Source organism: Pseudozyma flocculosa, assembly GCF_000417875.1.
Source record: "Pseudozyma flocculosa PF-1 unplaced genomic scaffold scaffold00021, whole genome shotgun sequence".
NCBI classification, from domain to species: domain Eukaryota; kingdom Fungi; phylum Basidiomycota; class Ustilaginomycetes; order Ustilaginales; family Ustilaginaceae; genus Pseudozyma; species Pseudozyma flocculosa.
The window spans coordinates 240,277-251,797 of record NW_006920889.1 but is presented as its reverse complement, the minus strand read 5'-3'; the positions used below and the strand labels follow the sequence as shown (position 1 = coordinate 251,797).

The 11,521-nt window shown below is 64.6% G+C and overlaps 5 protein-coding genes across 5 annotated transcripts; 2 read left to right on the top strand and 3 right to left on the bottom strand.

The window, feature by feature from the left end:
- Window positions 1-1,021: 1,021 nt before the first annotated feature.
- On the bottom strand, window positions 1,022-3,151 carry PFL1_05698 (uncharacterized protein; the record flags this gene model as incomplete). The annotated part of the gene is made up of 1 exon (XM_007883233.1): window positions 1,022-3,151. One exon carries the CDS (start codon window positions 3,149-3,151, stop codon window positions 1,022-1,024), a length of 2,130 nt encoding a protein of 709 aa, XP_007881424.1.
- Window positions 3,152-3,903: 752 nt separating this feature from the next.
- Window positions 3,904-4,699, top strand: PFL1_05697 (uncharacterized protein; the record flags this gene model as incomplete). Its single annotated transcript, XM_007883232.1, has 3 exons — window positions 3,904-3,957; window positions 4,061-4,091; window positions 4,182-4,699. The coding sequence occupies 3 exons, from the start codon at window positions 3,904-3,906 to the stop codon at window positions 4,697-4,699; spliced, it is 603 nt and encodes a 200-aa protein (XP_007881423.1).
- Window positions 4,700-5,409: 710 nt separating this feature from the next.
- On the bottom strand, window positions 5,410-6,510 carry PFL1_05696 (uncharacterized protein; the record flags this gene model as incomplete). The annotated part of the gene is made up of 1 exon (XM_007883231.1): window positions 5,410-6,510. One exon carries the CDS (start codon window positions 6,508-6,510, stop codon window positions 5,410-5,412), a length of 1,101 nt encoding a protein of 366 aa, XP_007881422.1.
- Window positions 6,511-7,778: 1,268 nt separating this feature from the next.
- PFL1_05695 (uncharacterized protein) lies at window positions 7,779-9,655 on the top strand (the record flags this gene model as incomplete). The annotated part of the gene is made up of 7 exons (XM_007883230.1): window positions 7,779-8,111; window positions 8,200-8,228; window positions 8,327-8,385; window positions 8,472-8,581; window positions 8,697-8,784; window positions 8,906-9,168; window positions 9,302-9,655. 7 exons carry the CDS (start codon window positions 7,779-7,781, stop codon window positions 9,653-9,655), a joined length of 1,236 nt encoding a protein of 411 aa, XP_007881421.1.
- A 216-nt stretch (window positions 9,656-9,871) lies between these two features.
- Window positions 9,872-11,068, bottom strand: PFL1_05694 (uncharacterized protein; the record flags this gene model as incomplete). The annotated part of the gene is made up of 3 exons (XM_007883229.1): window positions 9,872-9,886; window positions 10,008-10,036; window positions 10,165-11,068. The coding sequence occupies 3 exons, from the start codon at window positions 11,066-11,068 to the stop codon at window positions 9,872-9,874; spliced, it is 948 nt and encodes a 315-aa protein (XP_007881420.1).
- Window positions 11,069-11,521: the final 453 nt, after the last annotated feature.

Here is an 11,521-nt window from a genome sequence, read left to right as displayed (position 1 = left end):
ATTTTGGCAGACCTCTTTCGGAATGCGATGGTGGGGAAAGGGAAGGAGGGATGGACGAGGAGGGCAACCTTTTTATCCTTTCTGAGGGGTCCAGCTGGCCCGGAGATAGGGGCCCCCAGGGGCGCGCACATGAGAAAAGGGTCAGTGCCGCCTTAAATCCGGAAATGAAATTACGTGCACAGGGTCGACGCCGTCGACGCGTCGACGGCGTCGACCCTAATTCAAAACTGGTGCAAACGCGCCGTGACTGGAAACGGGTCGACGGGTCGACGGCGTCGACCCTAATTCGAAATTGGTGCTAAGGCGCCGCGACTGGAAACGGGTCGACGGGTCGACGGCGTCGACCCTAATTCAAAACTGGTGCAAACGCGCCGCGACTGGAAACGGGTCGACGGCGTCGACGGCGTCGACCCTAATTCAGAACCTTTTTGCAAACGCGCCTCGGTCCAGTCGCGACGCGCGTTTCCCCACTGATCCGAACGCGGATGGGTGCACGGAATTGTTCTTCTCTGCCAGCATTCCGACCTCTCCTCTCGTGCCGCGCGCGCTAAAGTTCGGTGTTGGACCCCCCCGCTTTGGTGCCTGTGTCCTGCCGTACCGTGCGCGTCGGGACGGAAGCACTGCCGCTCCCGCCCCTCGGGCGACCCCAGCGAGAAACAGTCCTTCCCTCCCTCCCTTTCCTTGGTGCCGTCTACCGACACGCAGGTCTGCGTCACGAAAACCGCACTGCCACTCGTGCCCGTTTTCCCTCGCCCAACCCCTGTTCCTCGTGATACTGGTTTTGCAGGTAGCGCCCCCTTGTTGCGTCCTGCGCCGTAAAGGAATACGGGCCCGTTCACCCTTCCCCTCCGGCACGACGCCGTTTCTTCCCAGTACGACGTGGTACCGCGCCCGTATGGGCAGTCAAGGTGTACCGCGCCCCTTTGCGCATTGACTGCGTACAGGAAGGCTAGAGAGAAAAAGGGGCCTTTCCGTCCCACCCTCTGCGCCGCCATATCCGACCGAACAAAGCGAGGCCCGGTCACCACTCGAGGCGGTTGTCCGAGATCAGGTCGACGTCGAACTTCTGCTCGCCCCGCCACACTTTGCCGGCATCGTTGCTCGACGCCACCACCTTGCGCAGGTCCGAGACCATGCCGCCCGGTCCGCTTGCAAACACCTTGGTTCGGCCCGCCGACGTACCCTCGATGAACGCGCGAACCAATCGACCGAGGTCCGGGTGGCGCTGATCTGGTGCTGCGCCCGTCGAATACTCGATTCTTGGCGCGTTCGTCGTCGCGGTGCGGGAGGCTGACGAGGGTTCCGACAGGCATCTCTTCTCATCCGATGCGTCCAAGGGCGTCTCGAGGTCGCTTTGGATGGATGGCGAGGGGGAAATCGGCTTGGTCAAGACCTCCTCCTCGTCCTCCAGTCCCGTTTCGACGCGCGACGATGGAAACACTCGATGCTGGCGGGTGACAAAGATCCTGACGCGGACCCGCTTGAAGCTCTGCAGCTCCTCGAGTTCTGGCCGACACCACTTGATGTCCTCGGCGCGTCGAACGATCCAGATCAGCTCAAAGTCCCTCTTCCGCCCCGCGCCAAGGAGGCGCTGCCGACCGAGGTGCAGCAGCACCGGCAGCACGAACGTGATGCCCGTCCCGCCGGCGACGCAGAGCACGTTGTCGAGACTTCCCAGCGTCAAGCCGTCGACGATCGACTCGCCGTACGGTCCCGTGAGGATGACAGGTGTCTGGACCGACGACGTCACCACGGTGCTCTTCTCGTCGGTGCTGCTGCCGATCCGCGACCCCGCTGTCGGCGCTGTCCGGCCTGCCACGAGGTCGGCCAGCTTCCTGGTCTCGCCCTTCTTGGCTCGGATGAGGTAAGTGTGCCTCGTCATGCCCCCGTCATCGCGACCCTTTTGCGGGCAAGACATGGGCGTGAAGGGGTGCGACTGCCAGATGCTCGAGTCGGGGAAGCAGAGGTAGAAGTGCTGGCCGACCTTCCAGGGCTGGTGCGGGTAGTCAAAGTCGAGCCGGAGGATGTCGCCGTGCTCGGCGTCCTCGAAGCGCGTCACCTCGGCGCGGGCCGGTGCGAAGCCCGTCCTGCTCCTGCCGTCGGCTGCGTCGAGGTAGTTGTAGTGCAGCAACGCGGTCCGGACGAGGCGGAGGGCGCGGTCGACGAACCAGATTGAGAGAGCGGGAATGAGAAAGACCTGGAGCTGCTTCCAGTGTCCGATGCACGCGCCGATGTAGAGCATGGCGAGGACGTAGTGGGCCTTGCGGAAGAACTCGTAGCCCGTAAATCGGATCGATATGGGCAGGCTGAGCACCCAGAGGAGGAGGAGCAGTGCCATGGCGACGATGCCCCAGACCATGTAGCGCTGCACGATCCACTCGGCCGCGACGCTGGGCTGCGGCTGGTACAGCCGGATCTCGACGATGCACCACCCGACCGTGTGCAGGCTGGCCTGGATGAAGATGATGTGTCCGAGCCAGCGGTGCAGGAAGTTGAAGTGGTGGTAGGGGATGCCCGTCAGCAGCGAGAGGAGCGACTCGCGGCTCGAGAGAAGGATGCTGAAGGGCGTCAGCGCGAACGCGAGCGTGCCCACCCGGTCCGCCCACGGACCGAGGCTGGTGCGGATGTTGTAGACGCCCGGCAGCCTCTTGACGGGCGTCACCCAGGTGTGGTAGGCGATGCCGGCTAACGACCAGATGAGCAGGTAGCCGGCGAAGACGGCGAGGATGAGGAGCTGGAGGCGCGTCGTCCGTCCAAGGATCTTCCGGCCCCACGTCTCGGGCAGCAGGTGGCGACGTGCGGCGGCGCCGAGGGTCGAGGTCCATCTCCCCAGGCCCTTTGGCTGCGTGCTCTCCGTCTGTGCTTCGTCGTCTGGTGAGACGGCATCGTCATACGGCACGTCGCTGCGGGTGCCGACGCGGCGGAGGATGGTCCAGAGGAAGAGGATGCCGCCGAGCGTGGCCCAGAGGATGCCCGAGTAGAGCATGCCGAGGTCGTGCGAGTGGTAGACGACGTCGAGGTAGGCGCAGGACCCGGCATCGCTGGTGCAGGGCAGCGCGCGGTCGACGTAGCCCCAGTGCGGCTCGAGCGAGGTGGCCTCACTCATGTTTTGGATGTGTCGCGCGACGATGAGCTGGCCTGCGTCCGTCATCTTGTCGAGGAGCCGAGGGGAAGGAGGGCCAAGAGAGAATAGAGGCGGCCGGCGAAGAGAGAAGGGGCGAGCGAGGCGACTACGCGTGGCGCTTCGTTTCGCCAGGGATTGCGGGCTGGTTGAAGGGCGAACACCGACATCGCTGGAGCTCGACGGCGGCCCTCCTTTAAAGGCGGCGCTCCTGGAACCGTGTGCTCGGCTCTTGATGGAGCGGCGAAGAACGACAGATAGATCGAGATGGAAGAAGTCTCCGCCTACGAGAGGCCTTCCACGGCCCTCGTGGCGAGATGGGTCGGCCGCCGAGGCGTCGACCGTCTCTCCCTACGCCAAGCCTCTCGGAGCGTTTCGGTTGGCGCGCCCCACCGGCGTTGCTCTCGAAGGCGCCGCTCGTCTGGCTCACCTCCGCTCTTCGTTCCCCGCTTCGTTGACGATGGAAGGCAGCCTGCCGTGCATGACCTTGACCCACCTTCGCCGCTGTCTTTGGCAGCGGGCCGAGGGGTACGTGGAACTTCGGAGCCTTTTCTTCGACTTCCCATACTCTGCCTTGAGGCTCGACGTTCGGGCCTCTTTTCGTCGTTGAACAGGGTGGATGGCTACCGCTTCATATACAGGACCGACTCTCGGCCTCCTCTCCGCCATCGCCTGCTCTCTCTCGCCCACCATCCATCCCTCTCTGCCAAAGCGGCCCGCCACTGAGCGCCTCCCGCACTCTGATCACGACGCCACGGTCGAACCGTTCGACAACGCCCAATATGGACCACAGCATGCACGGAGGCATGGGCGGAGACGGCACGTGCAAGCTCTCGGTGAGCATGCTAGAGAACACACGACTGACTAACGGATGAGCGACGCGCGGCAGCCGTTCTGACGCGGTCCTCTGGTCCTCCCGACGCCCTGCGCTGACCGCAGATGCTCTGGAACTGGAACACGATCGATTCCTGTGAGTCGCTGTCCTCGAACAGAGTATCATCTCGACGCAGGTTTGTACCACTCGTCTGATTCCACTCTTGTCCAACTCGGATCCCGCCAGGCTTTCTCTCCGAGAGCTGGCACGTCAAGAGCCAGGGCAGCTTCGCGGCATCGTGCATCGGCGTCGTGCTGATCGTCGTCTGCCTCGAGGCGATGCGCAGGGTGGGCAAGGAGCTCGACGTCCACCTACTCCGCCAGTTCCAGCGCCACGTCGCCGCCCAGGCCAAGGCGAGGCGCGTATGCTGCGATGCCGACGGCAGCGGCGGCGGCGGTGGCGAGCGCACCATGGTCACGTTCCGTGCCACGTTTCTGCAGCAGCTCGTCCGCGCCTTTCTCTACGCCGTCACGTTTGGACTGGCGTACCTGGTCATGCTGATCGCCATGGCCTTCAACGGATGGGTCTACCTCTCGATCGTCATCGGAGCCGGGCTCGGAAAGCTCCTCTGCGACTGGATGGTGGTCAGTGTCCCGCTCGATGTCGCGGGAGGGTGCGGCGGCAGCGCAGACGCAAGCCGTACGGCCGTGGCTGTGGCGGCGGCATCGGCTCTTCCCCAGGACGGCACCATGTGCTGCGCTTAGGCAGCCGATGATACGCTCTGCTGGTATCCTACGTCTCTGCAATGAACGCGAACGACCAAACGTCCTGTACGACATGACATGCTGCGGCCCTTTGCCCGCCGGCAGATGAACGCGGCGGTGTCGTGTGCGCCCGGCCGGTCTTGGCACGTCCAAAAAAAGGCGCCGACGGGGCGGGGGGAAAAAAGTCGCCGAGAAAATCGACGGAAAAAGGAAGCCGGCTGTAATGGTTCGATCTCAGCACTTCCACCTAGTGAGTGTGTGAGCCGAAGAAGCTGTGGACCGACGGCCTCGCTGCTACCGTTCCTGGAAGAGCCAAAAGGGTACGCGGCACGAAAGAGGGGGGACGTTGTGCGACGTTTGCGCCATGGAACCCCGCAAAGTAGCCCTGCCGTGGGCGGCAGTACTGACCCGGCGACGCCAAGCTTTGCCGGAGCACGTCGAACGGCTGGTCCGGTCGATGCGCTAGCGGACTCGGCACCGCGTATAGGCTGAACGGTGAGGAAGAGCTGGGATGGCAGCGTGGGACATGAAGATATGCAGAATCGACTTGGGGGATATGCTACAGATATTATATTTGCGTCAGGATCCTGGCGGGCTCCCTAGGCGAAGACAACGACAACGACAACGACGATGCTGGCGGTTTGCAGACGGTGACAACGATCGAGGTCGCCCATCCGGACGACGCAGGAGCACGCATCGGGCCGCGTCGTCTACTTGGCCTCGTCAAAGACCATACAGAGGCGGCCCATGAGCTTCTTGCTGAGGTAGTGCTCGGCCATGTCGTTGGCCTGGTCGACGCTGTAGGTCTTTTCGATGTGGGTCCTGCAGCCGTTGTCGGCGTGCAGCTTGATCATGTCCTGGCACTGCTCTGGCGTCGAGATGAGCGAGCCGACGACGCTCTGCTCCTTGAAGTTGAGCGCGAATGGGTCGATCTCAAACGGCGCGTCGGCGGGCAGTCCGACGTCGCAGAGGATGCCGCCCTTGCGCAGGATCTGCTGGCTCCACTTGATGAGCGTCGGCTCCTCGGCGTTGATGACGACGGCGTCGACGCCCGGGTTGGTGTCGTAAAAGGCGCCGGCCAGCTCGTCCTGCACCTTTTTGCTGGCTTCGTCCGAGTCGAGGACGTAGGTCTTGTCCGGGCGCAGGTTCGAGGGCAGCTCGTTGCACAGGTCGATGGCCTCCTTGCGGTTGTCAATGGCGATGACCTTGGCGCCCATGGCCTTGGCGTACTGGACGCCGAGGTGACCGAGCCCGCCGACGCCGAGCATGACGATCCACTGGCCCTTTCGCGGCTTGACGGCGAGAAGCGCGCCGTAGACGGTGGAGCCGGCGCAGAAGAGGGGCGCCGCCTCGGCCCAGGGGATGCTCTCGGGGATCTTGGACACGACGCGGGCGTCGGCCTTCATGTACTCGGCGAAGCCACCGGGCAGGCTGAGGCCGAGCATGCCGGGCATCTTGTCGCAGAGCTGCTTGCCCACCTTGCAGCTGTCGCAGCGGCCGCAGAAGCCGTAGGTGTTGATGGAGCCGACGCGGTCGCCGACCTTGATGTTGCTGTCGCCGGCCTTTGCGCCGGCCTTTACGACGACGCCGGCGGGCTCGTGGGAGCCGACAAGGCCCGGCTTGCCGCCCTGGGAGGCGTAGACGCCCTCCATGACTTGGAGGTCGGTGTGGCAGTAGCCGGCGGCCTGGATCTTGACGAGGATGTCGTTGGGGCCGAGGTCGGTGGGCACGTCGACGTCCTTGATCTCGTAGCCCTTTTTAAAGTCCTTGATGACGGCGGCGCGCATCTTGGAGGGGATCGAGTCGGTCATGGCGGGCGGCGTGAGGTGCTGCGGCGGGGCTCGGTATGGTGGCGAGAGAGGGGCGTCTGTTGGTGAGATGGCAGACGAGTGGGCGGGTGGAAGCGGAGAAGGTGCGGTGGTGCGGCTGTCGAGGGCGGGTTTCGAGGGCGAGGGAGGGTCTTATACCTGGCCCGCCAAAACGACGACGTCGAGCAGCGGCAACGTTGGACGGACCAGTCTGCCTGGCCTGCACACGACACCCGGCGCAGGGACACGGCGGGCGGGCTCTGGTCGGTAGGGTGACCAGCTTGCAGCCTTGGCTTGCTTCCCCTTGGAGATGACCGCATGTGCAAGCAGGCAGGCAACCCCAGCTGGTACGCTCGCTGTCGGTCGAGATCGAAGGCAGGAAGCCACGTCGACAGCGGCGGCGGCGGCGGATGTGGAGTGGGACGCCGCACGTCGACGTCGATCCGGCTGTGTGGAAGATTTGGCTCTGGCAGGCTGAAGCTGCCTTGAGTCAGCGGCAGACCAGCCTGCGCGCGCAGCCAGGCCATGCCATGCCATGGAAGCAAGCTTGGCCAGCCTAGCGTGCGTTGGTTCTTCTTGGAGTCGATCTCGGGCAGCTCAGGCTAGGGGATGGGCGGCCAGGCAGCGAGGAGCGTGCCACGCACGGGTACCACGACATGACGCCAGGGTCCAACGAGGGGCGCAGCGCCCGTAACGTACGACGGAACGGCGAGCGAGCTGAGTCACTTTGACTGGGCGTGACGTCGACGCCGTCGAGCGCGAGTGAGGAGCGCAGCGAGCGAGGCCACATTGAGGCAGGCAGGCTAGGGTCCAGCACCCCAAATAGGCCTAGGCTTGGACGTGACGGCTCCGAGCGCTGGCATGGTCGGGTCGGAAGCCATCCGGCTCTCGTACTGGCTCTCGGAAGTCGGCTTGCGGCTGGTCTGCCAGAGAGCCGGCAGTCGAGAGCCGTGGCCATGCCGGGCACCGGTGCACCTGCACAGAGGCACATGCACCAGTTTCACGCCCATCCGCCTGCCTGGCCATCATGGCTTGGGCTTCTTGGCTGCTGCCGCCTGGCCGAGCCGTACAGGGTACCGCAACGAACGAGGCCTCGTCTCTCTTCCTTCCAACGGCTTCCTCAACCCGGCGTCACCTTGCTTGCTGCTTGCCATCCATACAAGACCAACCAGTCCCACCCTTCCACCACCTCCCCTCAATCTCTCCAAGCCGTCCGTCTCTCCTCTGCATCCCCCCCCGACTCTTCTGCTCCCCTCCCAGCCACGTACACCATGTCGCGCACCTACGACGTCGTCGTCTACGGAGCCACGGGCTTCACCGGCAAGCTCGTCTGCCGCTACCTCGCCTCGCACCCCGAGTCGCCCCGCTGGGCCCTCGGCGGCAGGAACCAGGCAAAGCTCAAGAAGCTCCGCGCCGACCTCGGCCTCTCGACCGACGTCGGCACCCTCGAGGCCGACTCGACAAAGTACAACTCCCTCGTCGAAATGGCAAAGCAGGTCTCCGTCGTCATCAACCTCGCCGGCCCCTACCGCAAAAACAACGCAGACAACGTCGTAAAGGCCTGCGTCGAGGCCGCCACCTCCTACGTCGATCTCAGCGGAGAGGTGAGCCGTCGCCAGACAGGCATGCAAACTCGTCTCGACTTTGGCTGACCTGCTCTTTTTTCCATTCCCCCCTCTCCTGCCGCTTCAGACTGGCTTCAACGCCACCCTCATTGACAGGTGAGCACAGAGGAGCAGATCTCTCCTGTTGCTGCTGCTGCTGCTGCTGCTGTACCTCGCATGCTGACATCGCTTCTCGTCCCCGCCCTGCCCGCCAGGTACCACCTCGAGGCCCAGGCCAAGGGCATCATCATCGCCCCTTCGGTCGGATTCGACTGTGAGTCCGCACTCGCGGCATCGTCACTTGAACGAGGCGGTTCCGGCGCTGACCTCCGGCCTCCTCATCCTTGCGACCCGTTGCAGCCCTGCCCTTTGACCTCTCGACCTACCTTGCCGTTCAGCACGCCAAGAAGCTCGGCGGCCCGGCCTCCGAGGTCCTGACCGCCGACTGCGGAATCGTCGTCAAGGGAGGCGTGAGTTGGCGTGCTGCCCATCCGAGATGATGCCAGGCAAGGTCAATGACCGCGACGGCTCCACTGACGGCGACCTCCCGACCTCTCCCATCTTCTCCCCGTCGCTGCGCACCAGGTGTCGAGCGGCACCATCAGCAGCGCCATCGACATGCATCACGACCCAGCCCAGCTGTCGGCCTGCAAGCCCGACTGGCTCAGCCCGGGTGCGTAGAGTGCCTCCCTGTCCTCCTCCGCTCTTGCTCTTGCTTTGGACCCGCCCTCGTGCTGACTCCAGTGGTGGTCCCCTGAATTTCCTCCTGTCCCCCTGCACCGCTCCGTCGACAGTCGTCGGCTCACACACGTCGACCCACTACCTCTCGCACTACTTTGCCCACTTCAACAAGTACGGCGCCATTACGCCCTTTACCCCGCACAACCACCGCATCGTCAACCGATCCTGGGGTCTGCTGCAGCAGGCCCACGCCGACGAGGCGTACGGCAAGACGTTCCAGTACCAGGATGGAGCCATTGTGCCCGCCCGGCCCATCGCGTGGTTCGCGTCGTTCATGGTCGGACTGATTGGCTGGTCGCTCGGCCACATTGCCATCGTGAGTAGCCTAGCCGTGCCGTCGAAGCGCAAAACGGGCTCATTCTCGCTCGTTGCTGGACGTGGTCAACAAGGCGCTGACGCTCGGATCGTCGCCATTCTTTGCCATCCCGGCCCGACCCACCCACGAGCAGTTCCGATGGCTGCTCACCTCGATCCTGCCCGAAAACGGCGGTCCGTCGCCGTCCAAGCTCGAGAACGGCATGATGAGGGTCGAGACGCTGGCGCGCACCAAGAAGTCGGCGGCCGTGTGCACCATGAAGGCCAAGGGCGACCCGGGCTACACGCTCACCAGCCGCATGATTGTCGAGACGGCCCTGACCATCGCGCGCGAGGACCGCGCGCGATGCGGCCCGCTCGCGGCCAAAGGCGGCGTACTCACCTCGGCCACCCTCGGCGCCGAGGTGCTCGCGTCCCGCCTGGAAAAGTTTGCCGGATTCCAGATCCAGACTGTCGAGTGGGACGGCGAGAGCCGGAAGACCAGGTGAGCTGCCCCTGCCCCAATGAGGGGACAGGGTTCGGTACCCCCTGCTCTGTGATACGCATGCGCACTGCTGTTGCTGCGACTCGGCATTTGCGGTTGCGATGGATTGGACGGCGTAGAGTAGTGATACAGGATTCGGGCTTGGATGGAATGGAACGAAACGAAATCGGTTCTGCAACCGGCCCAGCCTAAGTCGGGTGCAGTGTAGCGTGCATGGGCATCACTTGATGTAGCGCTGTGTCGAGCCAGCGGCGGCGAGGGCGAGGGCGAGGGCGAGGAGAGGGGAACATGCCGTCAGTTCCTGGCTCGCCTCGACTGTCTATTGCAGCTGACAAGGGCCGGCAGGCACGACTTACGTTCATGAACTTCTTGTGGAACTCGGAACCTGCCGTGGAACAACAGAGGCCAGGACATTCGATCAAGGGGGAGAAACGACAACGGTGAGCACCGGGGGGCCGCCTATCCTCACCTCCTAAGGATCGCTCGATGCTCCGACGAGCGGACTGGACTCACGGGTCAGGTCGTTGACGAAGCCGCCAGATCCGCCGTCGCGGTTAGCCGCGCCGCTAGCCTGGTTCTTGAAGATGACATCGTCGTCCCACCTCCTCTTGACACCGAACCCACGCTTGCCACCCGCACCGCCACCGCCACCGCCGTTGGCGACCGAGGGAGAGGCGGAACCGGCCTTCATGGCGTTTTCGAGGTTGAGGAGCGGGTTGCCCAGTGCGATCTCGTCTTCGCGCTGCGACCGCTCGGCATTTTGGCGTTCCTGCTCCTGCCTCGCCTTTTCCTCGGCGCGCTCCCGCTTGATCTTTTCCAGCTCGCGCAGCAGCGCCGCCGTATCGTCCTCTTCATCGTCGCCGTCGTCTGAGTCGTCCGAGTCGTCCGAGTCGGATGAAGAGCCGGCGTCGGATGCAGCGGCAGCTGGCCCTCCTTGCCCGTCGGCGTCGTCGGTGCCGTTGACCTTGACCTTGCCGTTGGCTGCGCCGTGTCCTGCTGCCCTGGCGTCGCCCTTGCCTCCGCCCTCCTCGTCGTCATCGCCATCATCGTCGTCATCGTCTCGATCCAGCTCTCGCGCCTGCTCAATCAGCTTCCGCCTCTTGACACTCTCCTCCTCCTCCTCCTCCTGCCCAGCTGCGTGCCCCCCTGCCGTGGAGTCGTCCTCGAGCGGCGGCAGGCCCTGGGCTATCCTCTTCTTGTTTTTGGCCTCCCTCTCGGCCGCCTCGAGCTCGCGCTTGAGGTCCCTCCGCCGCTCCGGGTTGGTCTGGATGCTGCGGATATCTGCGGACTGGGCGGGTTGCCGGAACTTGAGGCGGGTGTGTGCCGGGACGTAGGCCTTGACGGTCTGCGCTGAGAGGTGGGCCGAGTCGGCCTTGGCTTTTTGCGCCTCCCAGGTGGGACGGTGCGCTGTCGACATGGTGGCGGCGAGGCGGCGGGTGAAGAGCGAACTGAGCCGGAGGGAGAGCTGGGTCCTCGATGGGGATGCTGCGGGTGCTGCGTCGATGCGGTCGGGTGAGGGAGAGTCGCGAGCGAAAGACTGGAGGGTGGATGGTGGCAGAGGGGAGGAGAGGTGGCCGCCAGGGTTCTGCAAGAGTCGCGGCGGGCCAAGCCAGCCCTCTTTCAACCGGCCGAGTGAAGCTGGCCCCGCTCAAGGCTGGCTCGACCGCAGGGCTTGGCCTTCAGGCCAGCCACGCTGCACGAAGAACCGGCAAGAGGCTGGGGGCGCGCCAAAGGGAGCCCAGCCGGCTCCACGTCAGCCTCGTCTGAGCTGGTTCGCAGGTGAGAGGTATGGGCTGCTGCTGCTCCGGGCCACCCTCTCACCGCCGACACCATCAGCGCCTCGCCGCAACCCTCCACGCACCTTACGCCA